The following is a 21,417-nucleotide window of genomic DNA, read 5'->3' as shown; positions in this document are numbered from 1 at the left end:
TTAACATTACAAGTGGATTTTTAAACTATGAAATAAAGCAAGAAAATCTAACAGGAACCAGATTTAACATCACCATTCTTCACTAAAATGGACTACCATGAGTCTGTTTCCTCTTGGTTAACTGGTTACTACCAAAGGCCCAAGGACGATTCTCATTAGAGCTGAGAACGTTCACATAAGGATAATTAGTATTAATTTAAAATAAAATGAATAATGTACATATAGATTAAAATATAACATAAACATACGCAATCTAGAGAGAGACATTTCAACTAGAATAATGTACATATAGATTAAAATATAACATAAACATACGCAATCTAGAGAGAGACATTTCAACTAGAAAACTGAAAAGTTCCCATTAGAGACATAAAGAGGAAATTTTTAAATTGAATTATTTTTGTTGAATCATTAAGATACTACCATCAATGTATTCAAACCAACTAAGACCAGAAAGAAAAATATGTAAACGCTGAAAAGAATAATTTCTCCTACAGTCAAAACAAATGTGTTTTAAGGAGAGAGAAAAAAATATAAGATCCTCAAATGAAATTTACAAAACACGGGACTAGTAATTTATTAAAAATTATACCCCTGATTTTGAGAAAAAAGATAGTACAAACAAGTGCATGAAACAGACTTCAAAACTCATACTCTCACCCTGTTCTCACTAAACAATAAATACTACTACAAACAAATTTTTAAAATTTCTGATATTTCCATTTACTGTAAACAAACAGAATACAATGTTTACATCTGAAATATAAACTAGTAATTTATTTTCACTCATAATATAAAGTGATTTAGGTAAAGTTTACTCTTCCTAGTGCTCAAAATTAAACAGGAATTGTTTTTAATAGCTAGGAACTATGATGGTAATGTGAAATAAAAGTTTAATTTTGCTGAACTAAAGCTCAAATAGATTCAAATTAAACTTGTATGAAAATACCCACATAAAACAAAAAGGCTTTAAATTTTGTAATTTTGCAATGATAGTAGGTTTCCTTTATCTAACATTAAAAAAATCTAGGCTTCTTTTATCGATATAAAACTATAAAATAATCACAATAGAATATTTTTATATAACTTAGAAAAACAATTTCACATGAAACACTCATAACACAAGAATTACAATCCACAAAGAGATAGTTTCCCAGAAACAGAAAGAAGTTCTTTCTTTTTGTCACCTCCATTCCTTATATATAGTCTTTATTTTACATCATTTATATATAAATATTTACCACAATCTGACAGGTAGATAAGAAAAAATATTTTTTTGCCTTCTAAAACTCATCAAGTAAATTTATTCAGTCTTCTTAGCATGCTTCTTTTTAACGTTATCTGAAGCATCAGCTATAGGCTTTGAGGTCGATGAACCAGTACCATTGAAAGATGATTTTGTTTTACTTTTCTTTTCACACGAGAACTGCTGCTGCCAGCCAAACAGCATCCGACTCAGTGTATCCTCAAAAGGAGCAAAAGGCATAATAGCAGTCTGTGTAATCATCATGGTTATCTGGAAAAAAAAAGTTCAATTTTGAATTTAAATTCAAATGTTTTCTTTCTCATAACTGAGATAACTGAGAAAGTCAATTATAAAAAGAAGAAAAAGTTCAAAATGTGTTTTATTGTGGTATAACTGACATATAACATTATGGTAGTTTCAGGTGTACAACATACGATTCAATATTTGTAAATACTGCAAAATGATCACAATATGTCTAACATCCATCACCATAGTTTAAAAAAATTTTTTTTCTTGTGATGAGAATTTTTAATATCTACTCTTGGCAACTTTCAAATATGCAAAACAGTATTATTAACTATAGTCAGTATTATTAACTGAACATTATATCCCAATGACTTATTTAATTTTTAACTGGAAGTCAATCTTTTGATCCCCTTCCTCTATTTGGCCCACCATCAACCCCTGCCTCTGGCAACCAGTAATCTCTTCCATATATAATTAAGCTCATACTGTTCTTACCTTTCTCTGTCTGACTTATTTCACTTAGCATAATGTCCTGAAGGTCCATGCATGTTGTCACAAATTGCAAGATTTCGTTCCTTTTTATGGCAGAATAATATTCCATTGTATACATCTACACCACATTTTCTTTATTCATCCATTGATGAAAACTTAGGTTGTTTTCCTATCTTGGTTATTGTAAATAATGCTACAACAAACATGGGAATGCATGTATCTTTTTGATTAGCATTTTCGTTTCCTTCTAATAAACACCCAGGAGTGGAATTGCTGGGTCACACAGGAGTTCTATTTATATTTTCTGAGAAACCTCCACAGTTTTCCATAGTAGCTACACCATTTTATATTCCCACAAACAGTGAACAAGGGTTCTCTTTTCTCCATATCCTTACCAAGATTTGTTATTTCTTCTCTTTTTGATGATAGCCATTCTAACAGGTATGAGGTGATATCTCCTTGTGGTTTTGATCTGCATTTCCCTGATGATTAGTAATGTTAAGCACCTTTTCATGTAACTGTTGGCTATATTTATGTTTTCTTCCAGAAAACAAAAATCTATTCGGGTCCTTTGCCCATTTTTTAATGGGGTTATTTGGTTTTCTGAATTGCATGAATTATTCACACATTTTTTGGATTATTAACCTCTCATCAAATGTGATATGAAAATATTTTCTCCTATTCAGTAGGTTGTTTTTTATTTTGTCGATGGTTTCCTTTGCTGTGCAGGAGCTTTTTATTTTGGTATAGACCCACTTTTTTATTTTTACCTTTGGCGACCTTTGCTTTTGGTATCAGATTCAAAAAATCATTGCCAAGACCAATGCCAAGGAGCTTACTGCCTATGTTTTCTTCTAGCAGTTTTATGGTTTCAGGTCTTCAACTCAAGTCTTTAATCCATTTTGAGTTGATTTTCGTGTATGGTGTAAGACAGGGGTCTAGTTTCATTCTTTTGCATGTGGCTGTCCAGTCTTCCCAACACCATTTATTAAAGAGACTGTCTTTTCCCCATTGTATATTCTTGGCTCCTTTGGCATAAATTAATCGTATGTGTGTGGTTTTATTTCTGGGTTCTCAATTGTTCCATTGTTCTATGTGGCTGTTTTTATGACAGTACCATGTTGTTTTGATTACTATAGCTTTGTAATATAGTTTGAAGTCAGGGAGTGTCATGCCTCTAGCTGTTTTTCCCTCAAGAGTGCTTTTGCTATTTGGGGTCTTTCTGTAGTTTTGTATAAATTTTAGGATTGTTCTATTTCTGTAAAAATGCTGTTGGAATTTTGATAGGTATTGCATTGAATCTGTAAATCACTTTGGGTAGTATGGACATTCCACTGATATTAAATCTTCTGATCCACAAACACAAACTATATTTCCACTTATTTTTGTCTTCTTCAATTTTTATGTTGATTTTGTATCTTGCAACTGTATTGGGTTCATTTATTAGTTCTAACCATTTTGTGGTGAAGTCTTTAAGGTTTTCTATATATAACCCACCATATTATCTGCAAATAGAGGCAGTTTTACTTCTTCCTTCCCAATATGGATGCGTTTATTTCTTTTTCTTGCCTAATCGCTCTTGCTAGGGCTTCCAATACTATTTCTCTTTCCAAGAATAAAAGTGTATAAAACTGGGAAGAGCAGGCATCCTTGTTTTGTTTCTGATCTTAGAGGAAAAGCTTTGTCTGGCTTGGTATCAGGGTAATACTGGCATCATAAAATGAGTTTGGAGCATTTCCTTCTCTCCTGTTATTTGGAAGATTTTGAGAAGGATTGGTATTAATTCTCTTTTGAATGTTTGGTAGACTTCAGCACTGAAGCCACCTGGTCCAAGATTTTTGTTTACTGGGAGGTTTTTGATTACTGATTCAAAAATCTTCTTACTAGTAATTGCTCTGTTCAGATTTTCTATTTCTTCATGACTTACTTTGACAGGCTGTATGTTTCTAGAAATTTACCCACTTTTCCCAGGTTGTTAAATTTGTTGCTGTTTAAGTATTCATAGTGGTCTCTTATGATTCTTTGCATCAGTTGTAATGTCTCCTCTTTCATTTCTGATTTTATTTATTTGAGTCCTTTTTTTCTTGGTGAGTTCAGCTAAAGGTTTACTAATTTTGCTTATCTTCTCAAAGAACCAGCTCTCAGTTTCACTTATCTGTTCTAATGTTTTTCAATTTATTTCACTTACGCATATTTCTGCTCTGACCATTGTCATTTCCTTTCTTCTACTAACTTTGAGCTTCATTTGTTCTTTTTTCTCTAGCTCCTTGAGGTGTAAAGTTAGGTTGTTTGAGACGTGCTTGCTTTTTGAAGTAGGCATTTATCGCTATAAACGCCTCTCTTAGAACTGCTTTTGCAGCATCCTGTAAGTTTTGATATGTTTGTTGTATTTCCATTTTCATTTGTCTCAAAATATTTTTTGATTTCTCTTTTGAATTCTTCTTTGATACACTGTTTGTTCAGTAGCATGTGATTTAACCTCCACATATTTTTTTTCATTAAACAATGATTTATTTATGCATTTTCCAGTTTTCTTCTTATAATTGATTTCTAGTTTCATACAATTGTGGTCAAAAGAGATCTATTATGATTTCAATCTTCTTATATTTATTAAGACTTGTTTTGTGACCTAACATATGATCTATTCTGGAGAATGTTCCATGTGTGTTTGAGAAGAATGTGTATTCTGCTGCTTTTGGATGGATTGCTCTCTATATCTCTGTTAAGTCCATACAGGCTAATATGTCGTTTGAGGCAAACTTTTCCTTTTGATTTTCTGTCTCGATGACCTATCCATTGATGAAAGTGGAGCTTAAAGTCCCCTACTATTATTGTATTGCTATCTATTTTTCTCTTTAGATGTGTTAACATTTGCTTTATATATTTAGGTGCTCCTAGTTAGGTGCATAAATGTTTGCAAATGTTACATCCTCTTATTGGATTGAACCCTTTATCGTTATGTCATGTTATTCTCTGTCGATTATTACAGTCTTTGTTTTAAAGTCTATTTTGTCTACCTCAGCTTTCTTTGGTTTCCATTCCCATGGAATATATTTTTCCATCCCTCACTTTCACTCTGTGTGCGACCTTATATCTGAAATGAATTTCTTGTAGGTAGCATATAAGTGAGTCTTATTTTTTTATCCATTCAGCCACTCTTGTCCTTTTAAAACTTTTTATTAAATTTATTGGGTGACATTGATTAGTAAAATTATACAGGTTTCAAGTGTACAATTCTATAATACATCATCTATATATTGCATTGTATGTCACCCGGCAGAGTCAGTTCTCCTTCTATCACCATATATTTTGAGTTCAATCATTAAATACACTGCATTCTATCATAATCTGAAGTCAAAGACTTTCAGTGAATTGCAGAACATTGCCTCTAGGAAAGACTAGAAAATTTCTAATCATTCAATTCTTTTCCATATGTATTTATAGGTAGAAGCAACCAAGACATTGAGAGGTAGAATGGAGAGTGCTACCAATACTTTATCTGACAGAATACACAGTGTTCAGAGATGTTTAGATTTGCTCAAGAAATTACATTGGTGTCAAAATGGTTCTGAAGGGGAAATTTTAAGGTTCAAAAAAGCCCATGAATTTCCAAGGGTCAATTCCTCCAGCAGATCTCAGATAATGAATCAAACTAGAAATTTTTGGAATCATTTTCTATAAGAGGTCCTTACATAATCCACTTGCCTGAGGACAATGGAATCAAGAATAAATTCTAATTAACTGCAATATAGTCTAGGTAATGGAGATTTGGAGACAAAGTATGTTTCCATCACAAGGAGAATGGATACGTGAAATGCATACTGTGCAAGAGTTATAGTAATAACTAAAAAAACTAATATGAAAAAATTCTTAAATCATATTGTTAGGTGACAATGAGCCAAAGAACAAGAGGTGTAACATACAACTATCATTATATACATTAAAAATGCATGCACACACAACACTGTAAATGTACTAAATGCCACTGAACTATATATACTTTGAAAGTTGATTTTGTTATGTGACTTTGACTTCAAAAAAACTAAACAAACAAAATAACATTTTTGAAGGCATGCACATGGACTTCAGGCCAGCCATTACTAAACAGTTTATATCAGACTCAGTCTTTCACCAAAATCAATACAAAAGACAGAAATACATAAAACAACTGTTAAAAGGCACTGGAGAGCAGTGCCTGATGGGAATATGATCCCGAAAAAAAAAGGAAGCTGAACAAGGTGAACTCCACATTCGCCCTGGTTTTTTAAGTATAGTTGCCCATTGACAGCATAGGGGAAGAAAAAGCAGAAGTCTCAAATTGGCTAAGAAGACAGAGGCTGGAGTCTGAGAAGCCAAAGCACCTCGGACTAGAGGGCAATATAACTCAAAAAGGAGGTAACCACGAGGAAGTGAGCCCAAAAATCATAATTAATCTGTCCTACAGGAGGTTATCAACCCTAAACTGTGAGAACATAAAGAGTGATTTCAAAACACCTCGCAGAGAGCAACAGCTGGGACACCAACTTGCTGAGGAGACACTTTAGCAGCCAGCTGCTTCATGCCGGGAAGACAGGTTGAAGTTCAAGGTGGAACTGCTTGATACACCAGGGATACACCTCAGGCTTAAACTGAGACCCCCAAAAGGGTCACATTCTAGAAGGGCAAATCAGAAATAGAACAGCACTAACAAAGCCTAAAACTATCAGGAGGATTTAAATAATCTGCTTGTGCATTACACCAGGCTGCCAGAATGTAGTCCCTGACCTCAAGGACCTTACAGACTCTTAGGGTCAAGCAAGTAAATCAGTAATTACAGAATAGTAAATTCTAAAAAAAACTAATTAGTAAAACTAATTAGAATAGTAAAGAGTAAGTACAGTAACGAAACATTTAAGTACAGAATATAGATTTGGGAGTCATTACCATACAAGTAGAAGGTAAAAGCACAAATATGAATGTGGTCACCCGGAAAGAGTACAGAGTGAGAAGAATCTAAATATAATGTTAACCTCAAAATATATGCCATTATTGAGTAAGATCTAAGAAGAACTTCTTTATATTCCATTATTCTTTAGACTAAATAGTTACAATGAAATGTACTAACATAATTATTTTGGTCATCGCTTGACTTCATGAACTGCCAATAAAAGATAAAAGAATTCAGATATAAACAATGGTCTACTATCAGAAAAAGAACATTTTTTTTTTTTTATAAAATCCTAAATAGAAGAGTGTCGGGATCTAAAGTTATTTCCTGAGAACATGAACGATAGTATTTTTCAAAGTTGAGTGTTTTAATAGAATCTCTTCTCCCAGTAGAGTCATCACTCAGCTGAGAAGTATTGCCGGCATCAGGAATTATTGCTGAGATAGACTTAGGAGGTTCAAGGACAGACTTCTGTGAATTCAGCCTCTTATCAGGCCTTGATTCAGCAAGGTAGTACAAATAAACTGGTGACAAATGGAATCAAACCTTATTCTTTTATAAATGAAATATAAAACTGTCTCCGTATTTAGTAAACTATTAAAAGAAAAAGCACCATTACCTAAATTAAATAGCATTTGACTTCATGGTCTCTTGGTTAAAAAGGAAAGAAAACAAGAGAAGTAGAAGTCCTAAAGATAATCTCATACTTACAACACATCATAAAATATAAATAATTCCGGTAAAGAAATTGTGTAAAGCTTTGCCACATTCTTTATATATAATATCTCATGTTATATTTAAAATGCCCAGAAAAATGTGACGTATGATGTAAGTATTTTAAGGACTCAAATAGTACTTACGTACTTTTATATCCTCCATGGTGCCTAACATTGATAGTACAATGAATAAACACAACTTCTAGTTCACATGAATAATTCAAAGCCTATTACAATATATCTACATAAGCAAAATTTGCATAATTAATCCTTATCTCCACCCAGAACATACTTCTTCCTGTCTCCACTTGCCCAAATCCAAACAATCCTTTGCAGTGTAACTCAAGTATATACTCCTTAAGCCCTCCAGTGACAGTCACCTTGCTCAATTACAAATGCCTGACGACAGAAGGCATATTCAACCAAGTTTTCTGGTTCAACTTTGTTTTCTTCATTGGTGATGTCATTCATTTAGACATCAATAATTATTAATCTAAATGACTGTCAAATTAAAATCTTAAGATTTCCATTTTTGAAAATGTTATTTTCAGTAAGCTAGGTAAATGAATTGTTCATCTGGTAGTACAGCCTTAAATAAATAATTATGAGAGAATTAAATACAGAGAGACCTATGGAAAAGCATTTTGGTCATTTATCAGTCAACAAATACATATTAAAAATCTACTATGTGCACCAGATACAGTGGTAGGGATGCAGTGAGAATAAAACAAAACTAGTCCCTATCCCCACAAAGTTTAAAAGTATAGTGTACATATTTTATATTCCTTTTTAGACAATAAATCTTTAGGACAGGAATGAAAGTGGAGATATTACTACAAATTCTACAGACATTAAACAAACAGTAGCAAAGAACTGCTATTAACAATTTCATGCCAACAAAATTGAAAACTTAAGAGAAATGGTAAGTACTTTGAAAAATGCAATTTACTGAAATGAACAAATAAAATAGAAAATCTGAATAGTCCTATATCAATCATTTATTTAAGAAATGATAGCAAACGAATATAAACTCTTTCAGAGAGTTGTGAACTGAAAACTTCTCAACCTATTTAATGAGCCTAGTGTTATATGCTGATATGAAAACCAGACACAGAAATTACAAAGAAAATATCATTCATGAACACATTTAACAACAACAAAAAATCCTTGAAATACAATTGGCAAATGGAATCCAACGATATACAAAAAGGATACATCATGACAGTTGAGTGCATCGCAGAAATGAAAGGTTGACATAACCATTTTTAAAAATTAAACAGTGTAATCCATTATATTAACAGAATATAGGAGAAAAACCATATAATTATCTTAACCAATGCAGAACAAAACATTTCACAAAATTCCACACCCATTCCCGATAAAAATTCTCGCAAACTAAGAATAAAAGTTAATTTCCTCAACCTGATAAACGGCATCTCTAAGACACTTACAGCTAACATCATACTTAGTGGTAAAAGGATGACTGTTTTCTCACTAAGGTCAGAAACAAGACAAAGATGCCCAACTATCACCATTTCTATTCACCACTGTATTAGAGGTTCTAACCAGAACAATAAGGTAAGAAACAGAAATAAGTATCATCCAGGTTAATAAGGAAAAGGTAAAACTGTCTTCATTATAGACAACAAGATCAATGATATACAGACAATGCTAAGAAATCAACACAAAAGATACTAGAACCAATAGGTAAATTTAGCAAGGTCACAGGATACAAGAACCAACTGTAAATATACATATAAGCAATGTAAAATTCAAAACTGAAAATTTTAAAATTACTATTTATAAAGGCATCCAAAACTATGAACTACGTCAGGATAAATTTAACAAAATGTGTGTAAAATAAGTAAAACCACAAAATATTGCTGTGAGAAATTTAAGACCTAATTAAATGGAGAGAGATATCTATTCATGGATTGGTAGTTTTCACATTTTTAAGATGTTATTTCTCCCAAATGGATCTATAGATACAACACAATCTCCATCACAATCCCAGAAGGCTTATTTTTAGTAGAAAGTGACACCATTATAATATTTCTATGTAAATGTAAAAGACCTAGAATATACAAAGAAATCTTGAAAACAAACAAAGGTGAAATACTTACACTACCTAATTTCAAAACTTACTATAAAGTTATAGTTATTAAAACAGTTTGGTATTGGCTAAGTATAGACATAAATCAATGGAAGAGAACATAGTCCTTACGTGCCCACACACGTAAGGGCAACTGATTTTCAACAAAGGTGTTTAGAGAATTCAATGAGGGAAAGGACAATCTTTTCAACAAATGCTGCTGAAGCGTCATACTCATATGGAAAAAACATACCTGACCCTTTCCTAATGCCAATCATAAAACTTAATTTGAAATGGATCACAGACCTAAATGTAAAAGCAAAAGCTGTAAAACTGTTAAGAAGAAAATAGAGGTAAAAAAATCTTCACAACATCAGCATATGAAAGAATTTCTTAGATAGGACAATAAAAGCAGGGACATAAAAGGAAAATCTGATAAACCTAACTTCATCAAAATAAACAACTGAGCTCTTCTAAAAACAATGTTAAGGAAATAAAAAGGAAAGCCACAAACGGGGGGGGGAAATATTGGCAATATGTATTATCACATAAAGGATTGGTATCCTAAATATATAGAGAACTCAGTAATAATAAAAACGATCCAATTTTTTAAAAGAGGCAACACATTTGAACAGACACTGCCCAAAAGACAATATATAAATGGCCAGTAAGCACATAGAAGAAGCTCAAATCCTTAGTCATCAGAGAAATGCAAAATATAACTATAATAAGACACTATTACATACCTATAAAATGGCTAAAGCTAAAATATCAAATATTAACAAGAACATAGGACAACTAGAACGTTCATACATTGCTGGTAGGAATGCTGGTGAGTACAACCATTTTGGAAAACAGCGAGCATGTCAGTTTCCTTAAAAGTTAAACATATGCTTTCCATATGACCCAGCAATTCCAATCCTAGTTATTTAACCAAGAGAAATGAAAATACATGTCTACACAAAGTACATGTGTTCATAGCACTTTGTTCATAATAACTTTATTCAAACAATCAAAACCTGGAAACAATCCAAAATCCATTAGTAGGTAACCAGATAAACAAATTGTGATACATAATGCTATTTAGCAACAAAAGGGAAAATGCAACATCATGGATAAATCTCAAAAACATTATGCTGAGCAGAAGAAGCCAGACATAAAAGATACATACTATATGATTGCATTGATAAGAAATTTGAAAAAAGATTAAGCTATAGTAATAGGCTATGTAGTGGTTGGAATTTACTGGGATAGCACAAAAGAAACTTTTCGAATAGAAATGTCCCTATCTTGATTGTGGTGGCAGTTACACAGATATACAAATTTGTCAAAACTCATTAAAATGTACTCTTAAAATGAGTGTATTTTATAGCATGTAAATTATATTTCAATAAAGTTGATTTAAAAAAATTTAAGGGGATTGTTCCTAAGTTTTTTTAATATAAATATTAAATGCTACTTTGCTAAAACATTTTTTAAAGAGATCCTGATGAAGTTGAGCTCCACACCACAGCTTGGGAGAATACCATAGGTTATACCTAGAAATGGAATTACGAGGTCACAAAATGGGTATTATCAGGTACTGCCAAACTGCTCTCCCAAGTTGTTTCTGTTTCTACTGTCTCCAAATTCCTTTAAAAGTTTATATTTTGTCTTCACTTCCTCTTATTCACTTTAGTCTATTACAATCATTTTTCTGTTCTCTACCAGTCCAATGAAACTGCTTTTACCAAAGTCACCAAATACCTCTTCACTTCAAAGTCCAACAGCCTATTTTCAGTTTTAATCATTCTTGACCACTCAGGTCTCCCTCTCTTTATTTCACTATAACACTATGTTACAATACTTTCTTACACTGAGGCGTCAAAATAGTACCTGTGCTTCTGAAACATCTCTGATGGGAGAAAGTGAATGAGGCATAGCCCAAAATAGCCAAAGACTCGTCAAATACAGAATGTCATTTTTTCATCTTAAAACTTTATGTGAATTTTGAATTCCATCCCATAATATATTCCTGTTTAACTATAAAATGTTTAAAATTAACACCAATCAACCAATGGTACATAATGCATCACATTTATAATGTGACTGTTCAGGCAGGACCAGAAGCTATATATCCCTTGGGATGTGTGTAATTATAGTTTGAGAAACACAAATGACTTGTTTAAAATTCTGAAGCCTAGATTTTCTTCACATTTCTTTCCTCTGAGACTTGGATTTTAACAATCACAAATGACTTGTGGGAGTTGGAAAAGTAGAATTGAGTCCTCCTTGAATGAAATTGGGACCCCACAATAACTTGAACTCTAGAAAAAAGGAAGAAAGGAAAGGACTATAAAAAACAAACAGGAGTGAGGAAAAGAGGGAAAGAGACAAGAAGACAAGGAAGGAGAAATTTAACATACTTCTCTCAGGGAGGAAGAAAATTAACAGATCAGGCAGGAGAAAAAATAGTAACCATATGCTATATTTGAAACATAATGAACAAGCATACAAATAGATATATGTAGACTCCCTACACCTCCGAAATGAAAATATACTTACTTTTCACACACACAAATCAGAATTACAAAATCTCATCAACACTAGTAGTAGAGAAATGAAGTCTCAGCAAATACCAAAGAATAACATACAGATTGCAATACACTGTATTGCAGTTTCAGTACAAACCATTTTTCAAAGTTTTTAAATGCTTGAAATTTCAAAAGACCTTTGTAAATATTTCTATGTCAAAAAAATTATAATGTAAATTTAGTAGAAATTTAAACTGAATGACAATAAAAACATACACATCAAAATGTGATATAAGGCAGAGAAACGTAAAACAGTATGATTGAGGGGAACAAGAAAATCAAAAGTTGGTCCTCTGACAAAATTACACACCGATAAACCTCTGACAAGACTGATCAAGAAAGAATAGAGGAACTTTCTCCTTGGCTATGACAGAAATAACTGGTTCCAGACGATCCTTCCAGGCATAGAAACCATAAACCTGACAAAATACAATGGGCAACAGACAACATAAGACTGGGACCCATGCGAAAAAGGGGAACTGATGAAGTGATCCCCACACTTACCCTCACTTCTGCCTCGGGACAACTTTTCAAGGAGAGAGCAGAGAGCTAGAACTGAAACTGAGGTGACAGAGATGGGAAGTGCAGCTAAACTGCCTGCTGTCTGCAGGGTATCTGAGAGAAGGGAGCTCGGCAGGCATGGCGGGCAGGAAAGGAGAGTCCGGATGTGTGTATGGGATGGTGCCACCGGTCCTTGGCTTAGGGCTAGGCTGCACAAATCAAAAGGGAGACTGCCTGAGGTTTACCACAGAGTGGCTTCTCCAGCCGGCTGAGATGACTACAGAGCTCCTAGAGGATAAGCAATGCTGGGGCCACTGACTTTCTGTTTCTCATGAATCTCACTATTTTTATTGTATTTTTAGCATCTGTGTATATGCCAACACACTGGATTATTACCCAAAACAAACACAAAACGCAAATTTTCTGACTATACAAATAATACAAGAAAGAGCAAAGAAAAATAATTACTGCCAAGTTTTTCTCTGCACATTCTGTCAATTCACTTTTTTATATCTAAGAAATGAAAAACCACTGCAGCTACTCAGAAACAAATGACAAGCCATTTAAAAATCAGTATAAATCTAAAGGGAATTTGGGCAAATGGATGAGTCAGAAATGAATATTCTATTTAGAAGATGGTGGATATTTAGGAAAATGTTGGAGAACGTTATTCTAATTAGGGGAATAATATTCTAATTACGAAAATGTTGAGGAATATTATGAGAAAAGTTCAACATTGTATGTTCTATTTTAAAGTATCTCTTTCATTACCACTTTGTAATGTGGTATTTAAATTTAGATGTTATAATAAAGAACTATATATCGGGCAATAACTGGAAGAAAAACTCATTGTTATTCCACAAATTAGGCCTTCAATGAAAATTGACCCTTGCAATTCTAAAAATTTAATAGATACTAGTACTACTTATTCTTACCAAACTCACAATATATGTTCATTTTCTTTAAAGATCAAAGTTATAAAATAAAAAATTATGCAGCTCCCAACGCTCCATGATAAAAACACTCTACAACTCTACACACTCAGAGTAGAAGAGAACTACCTTCCTCAACCTGATAAAGGGCATCTACAAAAGCCCCACAGCTAATACCATTCTTAATGGTGCAAGACTGAACATGTTTTCCCTGAGGTCAGGAAGAAGACAAGCAGGTTCATTTTCTCTACTTCTACTCAACACATACTGCAGGTTCCAGACAGGGCAACTAGGCAAGAAAATGAGATAAAAGATACGTGGATCAGAAAGGAAGAAGTAAACACATCTCTATTGGCAGATGACATGACCTTGAATATAGAAAATCTTAAGGACTCCATACACACACACATAAACATAACCTTATTATCGCTAATAAAGGAGTTCAGCAGGGTTACAGGATACAAGACTGATACACAAAAAGCACTTTTATTTCTACACATTTGCAATATAAAAATGACACTATTATGAAAAAACAATTCTATTTACTATCGCATCAAAAAGAATAAAATTCTTAAGAATAAATTTAACAAGAGAAACATAAAATTTGGACACTAAAAATATCATTGAAAAAAATTTAAAGAAGACCTAAATAAATGGAAAGACACCTGTGTTGATGGATTCAAAGATTTAATATTGTTAAGATGACAATAGTCCCCAAAGTGATTCTATGGAAAAAGATTCAATACAATCCCTACGAAACTATGAGCTGGCCTTCTTTGCAGAAATTGTCAAGTTAAATTCTAAAATTCGTATGGAAATTTAAGTGACCCAGAATGGTCAAAGCAATCCTGAAAAACACGAACAAACTTGGAGGACTTTTTCAATTTCAAATTTTTTCAATTTCAAAATTGACCACAAAGCTAAAATAATTAAGACCGTGTGGATAGGTACATAGATAAATGGAATAAAAGTGAGGTTCCAGAAATAAACCCTTACATACATTTATAGTCAACTGATTTTCAACAAGGTTGCCAAAACAACTCAATGAGGGAAAGAACAGTCTTTTCAATTAAAAAAATGCTGGGACAACTAGATAGCCACATGCAAAAGAATGGAGATACCATATTCTCATATACAAAAATGGACTCCAAATAGACCACAGAGCTAAACATGAGGGTTAAAAGTACAAAACTCTCAGAATAAAACATAGAGGTAAATCTTTTTTTACCATGGATTTGGTTTCTTAGGTGTGACACCAAAAGCATGCACAACAAAAAAATAGGTAAATTGGACTTCATCAAAGTCAAAAATTTGTGCTTCCAAGGACACTATCAAAAAAGTGATAGTGTTGGGGCGCACAGGTGGCTCAGTTGTTAAGAGCATGAGCTCTGAACGACGGGATTGCCGGTTCGATTCCCACATGGGCCAGTGAGCTGCACCCGCTACATCTAGATTGAAGGACTTGGAGCTAATGGGCTCTGGTGAAACACACTGTTCTCCAATATTCTCCAATAAAATTTATATATAAAAAAAAGTGATAGTGTCAACCCATAGAGAGGAAGAAAACATTTGAGAATCAGAAATCTAATAAGGGTCTAATACCCAGAATATATGAAGAAATCTTACACTCAACATAAAAAGATAAATGACAAAATTAAAAATGGGCAAATGATCTGAATTGACATTTTTCCAAAGAAGATATACAAATGACCAATAAGCACATGAAAAGTTGATCAACATCATTAGCCATGAGAGAAATGTAAATTAAAATAACAACAAGATGCCACTTCACACCCACAAGGATGGCTCTAATAAAAAAGACAAGCATTGGTAAAGATGTGGTGAAATTAGAACTCTCATATATTGTCGCTGGAAATGTAAAATGACGACGCCACTTTGGTTAATTTCTCAAAAGCTCCTCAAAAGGTTAAACAAAGAATTACTATATAATCTAGTAATTCTATTCCTATATGATATACCCAAGAGAAATGCAACACATGTCCACATAAAAACTTGCAAATGAATGTTCATAGCTCATTATTTGTATTAGCCAAAAAGTAAAACAACCCAAATATCCATCAATTGATAAATACAATGTAGTATATCCATTCAATGGAATATTATTTGGCAATAAAAAGGAATAACATACTGATACACGTACACACTACAACATGGATGAACCTCAAAAACATTATGCTAAGTGAAAAGAAAACAGTCAAAAGACCACATATTGTTAGGATTCCACTTACATGAAATGTCAGAATAGGCAAAATAATTGCCTACAGTTAGGAAGATAGAGGGAAAACGTGCAGTGACTGCTAATGGTTATGAGGTTTCTTTTGGGGGTGATGAAAATGTTTTAAAATTGATTGTGGTGATGGTTATACAATTCTTTGACTATACTGAAAACCACTGAATTGTACACTTTAAATGGATGAATTGTACAGTTGTAAACTGTATCTCAGTAAAGCCGGTACAAAGAAATACATACAGCTCAAAATGTGAGGACTGGAAGGAGGGCACATGTGAAGAGATTCTGCCTCAGATATTTGCATTACTTCAATCACTGCCACAGGTCACCTCCACTGCAGAGACTACTGAAACACAAATAAATGGTCCCTACAGTGACTTGGTTCTTTCTAAAATATAAATGTATATAATACATATATTGTTTCCTTTTAAGAATCCTGTAGGTAAGATTTTAGCCAAAAAGTACCTAGACTAAGATAGAGTTAGCAATAACATTTCTCTAGGCTTAAATAATCTTATTTTAAAATCAATTGTCTACCTGTGAATAGGGAACAATATCTAGTAATGGTAAGAAAAACAATTATCAGAATTAGCCTCACGATACAGCTGCAAATAAAATTCATAAGATGTGTCAGACACAGTGATACAATGACATATGTCATCTCCAGTCCTTTCAACAATCATACAATGAAGATGAGGAAATCGGAATTCAGAGATACTGAGTGACTTGCCTGTTCAAGGATTGGAGCAAAACTAGGTTTGAACTTAACACTACGCGTCTCTAAAACCTGAGATCTTATGTCATACTATCTTCTATCTTCAAGAAGAAATAAAGCTTCCAACCAGACAATAATAACAGAAGAGATTGACCACAAATATGTCCTAATATTAAATTTCAAAATTTTAAAGCGTAAAGGAACTTCAGAGAACATCCACCCAAGTACCTCATTTTACAAAAGAGACACCACCATCCGCAGTACCTGATCAGCCTTGGCTATTTCTCCTACTCTCTGGCCTCCAATATACTATTAAGGTATCTGCTAGTCTTTCCTGATAACCTCAGCATAAACCAAAGGAGGAATCATAGGAGAGCTATGTTTCAGAAAGTCATGGATGTGTTGAATAAACTCCCCCAAACTCATCTTTTTAGACTGTAATAACAATAGAAAATAAATGTTCCTGTAATTTGCCTCATAAACAGAATACTGGTTACACAGAATTTGTAATACTGATTCCATTGCTACTTTGAAGTCTTACCTTTGTGGCCACAAGAAACATGGTATAGAGGAACATCAGATTATGCCTGGATATCGCCAGATGGTTGGTGTGCTGAAACGTGAAGATAACTGACCCCAGCAGGGTTACCTTGGCAGGACTGAAAATAAAACACAATTTAAGTTAGTACGTAATAAACATGATCTATGTCTATATTTCTCAGAGAGGACTCTGCAAAATATTAATTTAATGAATTATTAATAGATATAACACAAAAATGAGTTCTATTAATATACTTACAAAGTTTTGGAAATGCTAAGTCATATAAAATTAAATGCCTTTCTGCACAGGATAAAGTAGCAGAGATTTGAGAATATTTACACACACTGTGACACTCTGATAAAGAGAGTACATCTCTATATGCAATATTTCTAAAATATTTTGACCATATAACACCTTTTCACAAAAGATCTGCAAGTCCCAAGTTCCACAGCATGGTTTGGGAAAAGCAGATTAGTCCTGAAAAACCTTACAATGCTAAACAGCCTCCTTAGGTGGGGTCCAGGAAGGAAAACAAAGCTCTGGCTTGTAACATTTTCTCATTTCCACTGTGTAAATACTCCCATCATGACCAACTTCAGGCTGCTATGTAGAATAAAGAGATATACACAAATGGCTCTCATAAAACAGTCAACTCCAGTACATGACTTAGCTAACTTCAGCACACAATATTACCATTAGCTAATATCTTAATAAATTAACGCTGAATGTTTAAAGTCTATAATACGAGGTCAATCTACAAATAAGCACTGAATGTTTCAAGTCTACAATACAATGTCAATCTACAAATAAGAAGCACAACTTTCATGTCGTATATTTACCACATTTAAAGTATATCTCAGTAAGATTATTATCTAGCTCTTTATGATTACAACTAGAAAAGGATAAAGAACAAACTCTTAGAATGCCACGCCACAAAATATGACATACTTAAAAGTCCCTAAAGCCATTTTATGAAAAACAAGTTATGTATTTAATTATTACAAGCTAAGGATTGAGTTCAAAACGGGGTTTGGTTTAGGTCACAGGAGTTTGGACCTCGCTTTAACAATGATTGGGCAGCACCCGTTTTGGAAAAGTGGTCTCTAAACTTTTTGACTGTACATCCCTATTGGTAAAAAAGCATCTTAAGACATCATATATGTTTATGTCTTAAGCATCATACATGTCTTACGCATCATATATGTTTATTAATTAATTTATAAATTATATACACGTACAACTGTAATATGAAATGTACACCAAATGACATTTTAACAGGAGAAGATAAAAAACAAATGAAATTAGGCTTGTTTTAATGCCATTTTGCTGCTCTTCGTTTCTAATAGTTTGGTTTCTGCACCACAGCCCCTCGTCATGGGCAGCTCCTTAGTACACACACATTCCATCTGGGATTGTGTTCTTTCCGAGCATAAATTCTGAAGCACTGAATCCGATGGACAGGGACTGTAGACAATAAGTTGGGGTAGGGTATTGGAGAAGGGCTGGGATTTAGGAAAAAGTCAGTGAGACTGGTTAGGAAGATCAAGAAGCATTTAGAAAATCCTTACACTTATTACGATAGTTTCCTGTGAAACTGGTAAATAAGCTATCTGCTTCCAAAATACAGTGGTGGGATAGGCATAGGGTAACAGTTATAGGCATTCCCATTCCAAAAGGGAGAAAATGAAGGAAGAACGTGGTCACTGGTCCCACGCAATTTCAAAATCCAGCAGGGCAACTCCATTAGGCTTTAAGGTCTGGGATAATCCTGTGGCTTGAGGCCCTGTCCTCTAAGCATAGTTCCAACCTCCGCACTCATGGCTCTGGCCTTTGTACCTGTTGAAACCAACCTGTGAACCTGGCTTCAGGTTTCTAGGTCCAGAGCTCCCACCTTAAAGTCATTCTTCCTTTTCCTTGAAGGGTAACACATGTTTGCAGCTGAGCGGTTTTATAAGCCTGTTTCCTGCCTGTAGAATTTTGGGACTCTGACAGCCTTCTTTTATTTCATCTTGTCTCTGTCCCTCTCAGTCCAAGCTGGCAGTGTTTCTGCTGATAGAACATTTTCAAAGACTTTGTGGGTCTCTTGTGTATGGCACAGGGATCCATGCCATTACTCAAGATCTTTCCTGGATACGCTCATCTCTATTCCTGGTTTCTGCTGTGATAGACGAATAGATCCATGAGTCACCTGCCTAAGCACTTTTTAAGACTAGCAGAAATTTCCAGCCACACCCTTGACTTTCTCTCCACAGCAGGCTTTCTTAACAACAAATCACCTAATTTTATCATCTTTTGATAAAAAGATATCATCTGGATGGGCTGAGAATTTCCCAAATCATCAAGTCTTGGTTCCTTTGTTTAGCAGGTATTCCATCAATTCAACTCTTTCCTCCCAGACTTTATTTTACACAGCAAGGAGAAACTAGTCCAGACTTTCAACACTTTGCTTCAAAATCTCCTCTGCTAAATATCCAAGTTCATTGCTTATAAGTTATGCTTTCCACAATTCAGCTAAGTTTTCTGCCATTATATAACTATATCATCTCTCCTCCAGTTTTTAATATTATGTTCCTCATTTCCTTCTAAGCCCTCCTTCACCAGCACCTCTTCCATTCATATTTGTACCAATATCCTGTTTATGATAATATATAAATTCTCTAAGACCAAATAGGTTTTCTCTACTATACAACAGTATTTGGTAACAGATATATGAAAGCTTAAATATATACAAACGTATAAAATATCATAATGGACCAATGATCTAAGTATCTTGCCTGACAAATTGTTGATCATTCATTCATCTAATATTTATTACATGTCTATGTGGTTGGTGCTTGGGATACAACAGCAATCAGAAGACAAAAGTCCCTGTCCTTGGCATCTTGTATTCTTTGATGCGTAGGGGTAAGCCAAGGGGAGAATAAATACAATGAATAATTATAGGATATAATAAATGTTGTGGGAGAAAAAAGAAAAATAGAAGGAAATGTTCCAATTCTGAACACAGCAGTCCTCACTGAGAAGGTGAACTTTGAGAAAATACTTTGATCAAAGCAGGTGAGTTAGCCACCTGAGAAAAAAGATTCTAGGCAAAGAGAAAAGCTAGTGTTAAACCAAACCACACCTAGCTTTTTCAAGAATAGAGTGCAGAGAACAGGGAGAGAATAATAAGAGATGAAGTCAAAGCAAATTGGGTGTGGGAGAGAGGCAGATCATGGAGGGTCTTATAAGCCACTTGGGGGAGTCACTGCAAGGTTTTGAACAGAGGAAAAACAAATTTGATTTCGGTGTTAAAGTCCCAAGAAATGGTTTATAAAAGTCATTTTCAAGGCATGAACTCAAAATGAGAAATATTTCCCCTTAATTACACTAACACCTTATTTATAACTTAATAAGTTATAATATCAATATTCAATTCAATATGTCAATATATCAACCAAAGCCTCCTTTGTTCTGGTTCTAAACTACCTCATGCAAGCTTTAAGGAGTACTTTCCAAGTTAAATATCCTGAAATTTGTTGGTTCACTCAAACATATACTTCCTCATCCATACTGCTTCTCAACCTTAATTTTTAATCCACTCTAATGAGCTTATGGTCACATGAAGTCTTTCTTCCCTTGGCTAATTATGGCCACTATTCCTTTAAGTCTTTTCCTTCTTGAATTGTGAGAACAGTAACTGTATTTCTCTATTCATTTTCAGGTGCATCAGGCATACATTTGTGACTTAAGATTGGGTCAGTATCTTTAGAAAACATCTAACAGTTAGATTCTCTTAAGTGGACATAAAAGATAATTTGCACCTTACAAGTGTAGAGTGGGTTATTTCTTCTCATCTTTTTCTTATTTTTACATTCAATTAAGCTCAACTTTCGTTTTTAAAGCAACTACGTAACAGGGCTTTATGACACTGTATTGATTTGTTCCCATAAGCTTGACATTTTAGCAACAGAACTATGCATAATTTGAAATCTGGGTGATTTCATTAATGAAAATGCCAAGAGCCAGCAACTGATTCATGTCCATCCAGAGAAGTCTGTTCCTTCAGAGTGTGTAATTCCCTCTCCATAAATACACACTCCTCCCACAAATCTACAATAATTTGGAAGTTTTTGTTTGGTTTTATTTTCTAAGGGGGGTAACCCACAGAGAAAGGCATCAATATTTATTTTACAAAGTACATTT

At 33.8% G+C, this 21,417-nt stretch overlaps 1 protein-coding gene across 4 annotated transcripts in view; it reads right to left on the bottom strand.

The window, feature by feature from the left end:
• Nucleotides 1–547: 547 nt before the first annotated feature.
• TMEM38B (transmembrane protein 38B) overlaps nt 548–21,417 on the bottom strand; it is a 44,611-nt gene continuing 23,741 nt past the window's right edge. For 3 of the 4 annotated variants that reach the window (XM_081066154.1, XM_081066151.1, XM_081066153.1), the window contains 2 exons: nt 17,233–17,350; nt 548–1,516 (listed from right to left, as the gene is read on the bottom strand). In XM_081066154.1, coding sequence (XP_080922280.1) covers nt 1,304–1,516; nt 17,233–17,350 — 331 coding nt within the window. In that variant the 3' untranslated portion in view covers nt 548–1,303. Of the gene's footprint in view, nt 1,517–7,201; nt 12,026–17,232; nt 17,351–21,417 lie in introns of those variants that run through there. The other variant, XM_081066152.1, reaches the window with a different exon arrangement.

This window comes from Rhinolophus hipposideros (genome assembly GCF_964194185.1).
Source record: "Rhinolophus hipposideros genome assembly, chromosome: 11".
In the NCBI taxonomy this organism is placed as follows: Eukaryota; Metazoa; Chordata; class Mammalia; order Chiroptera; family Rhinolophidae; genus Rhinolophus; species Rhinolophus hipposideros.
Note: the sequence above shows the minus strand (reverse complement) of the source record. Positions and strands in the feature narration are given on the sequence as shown.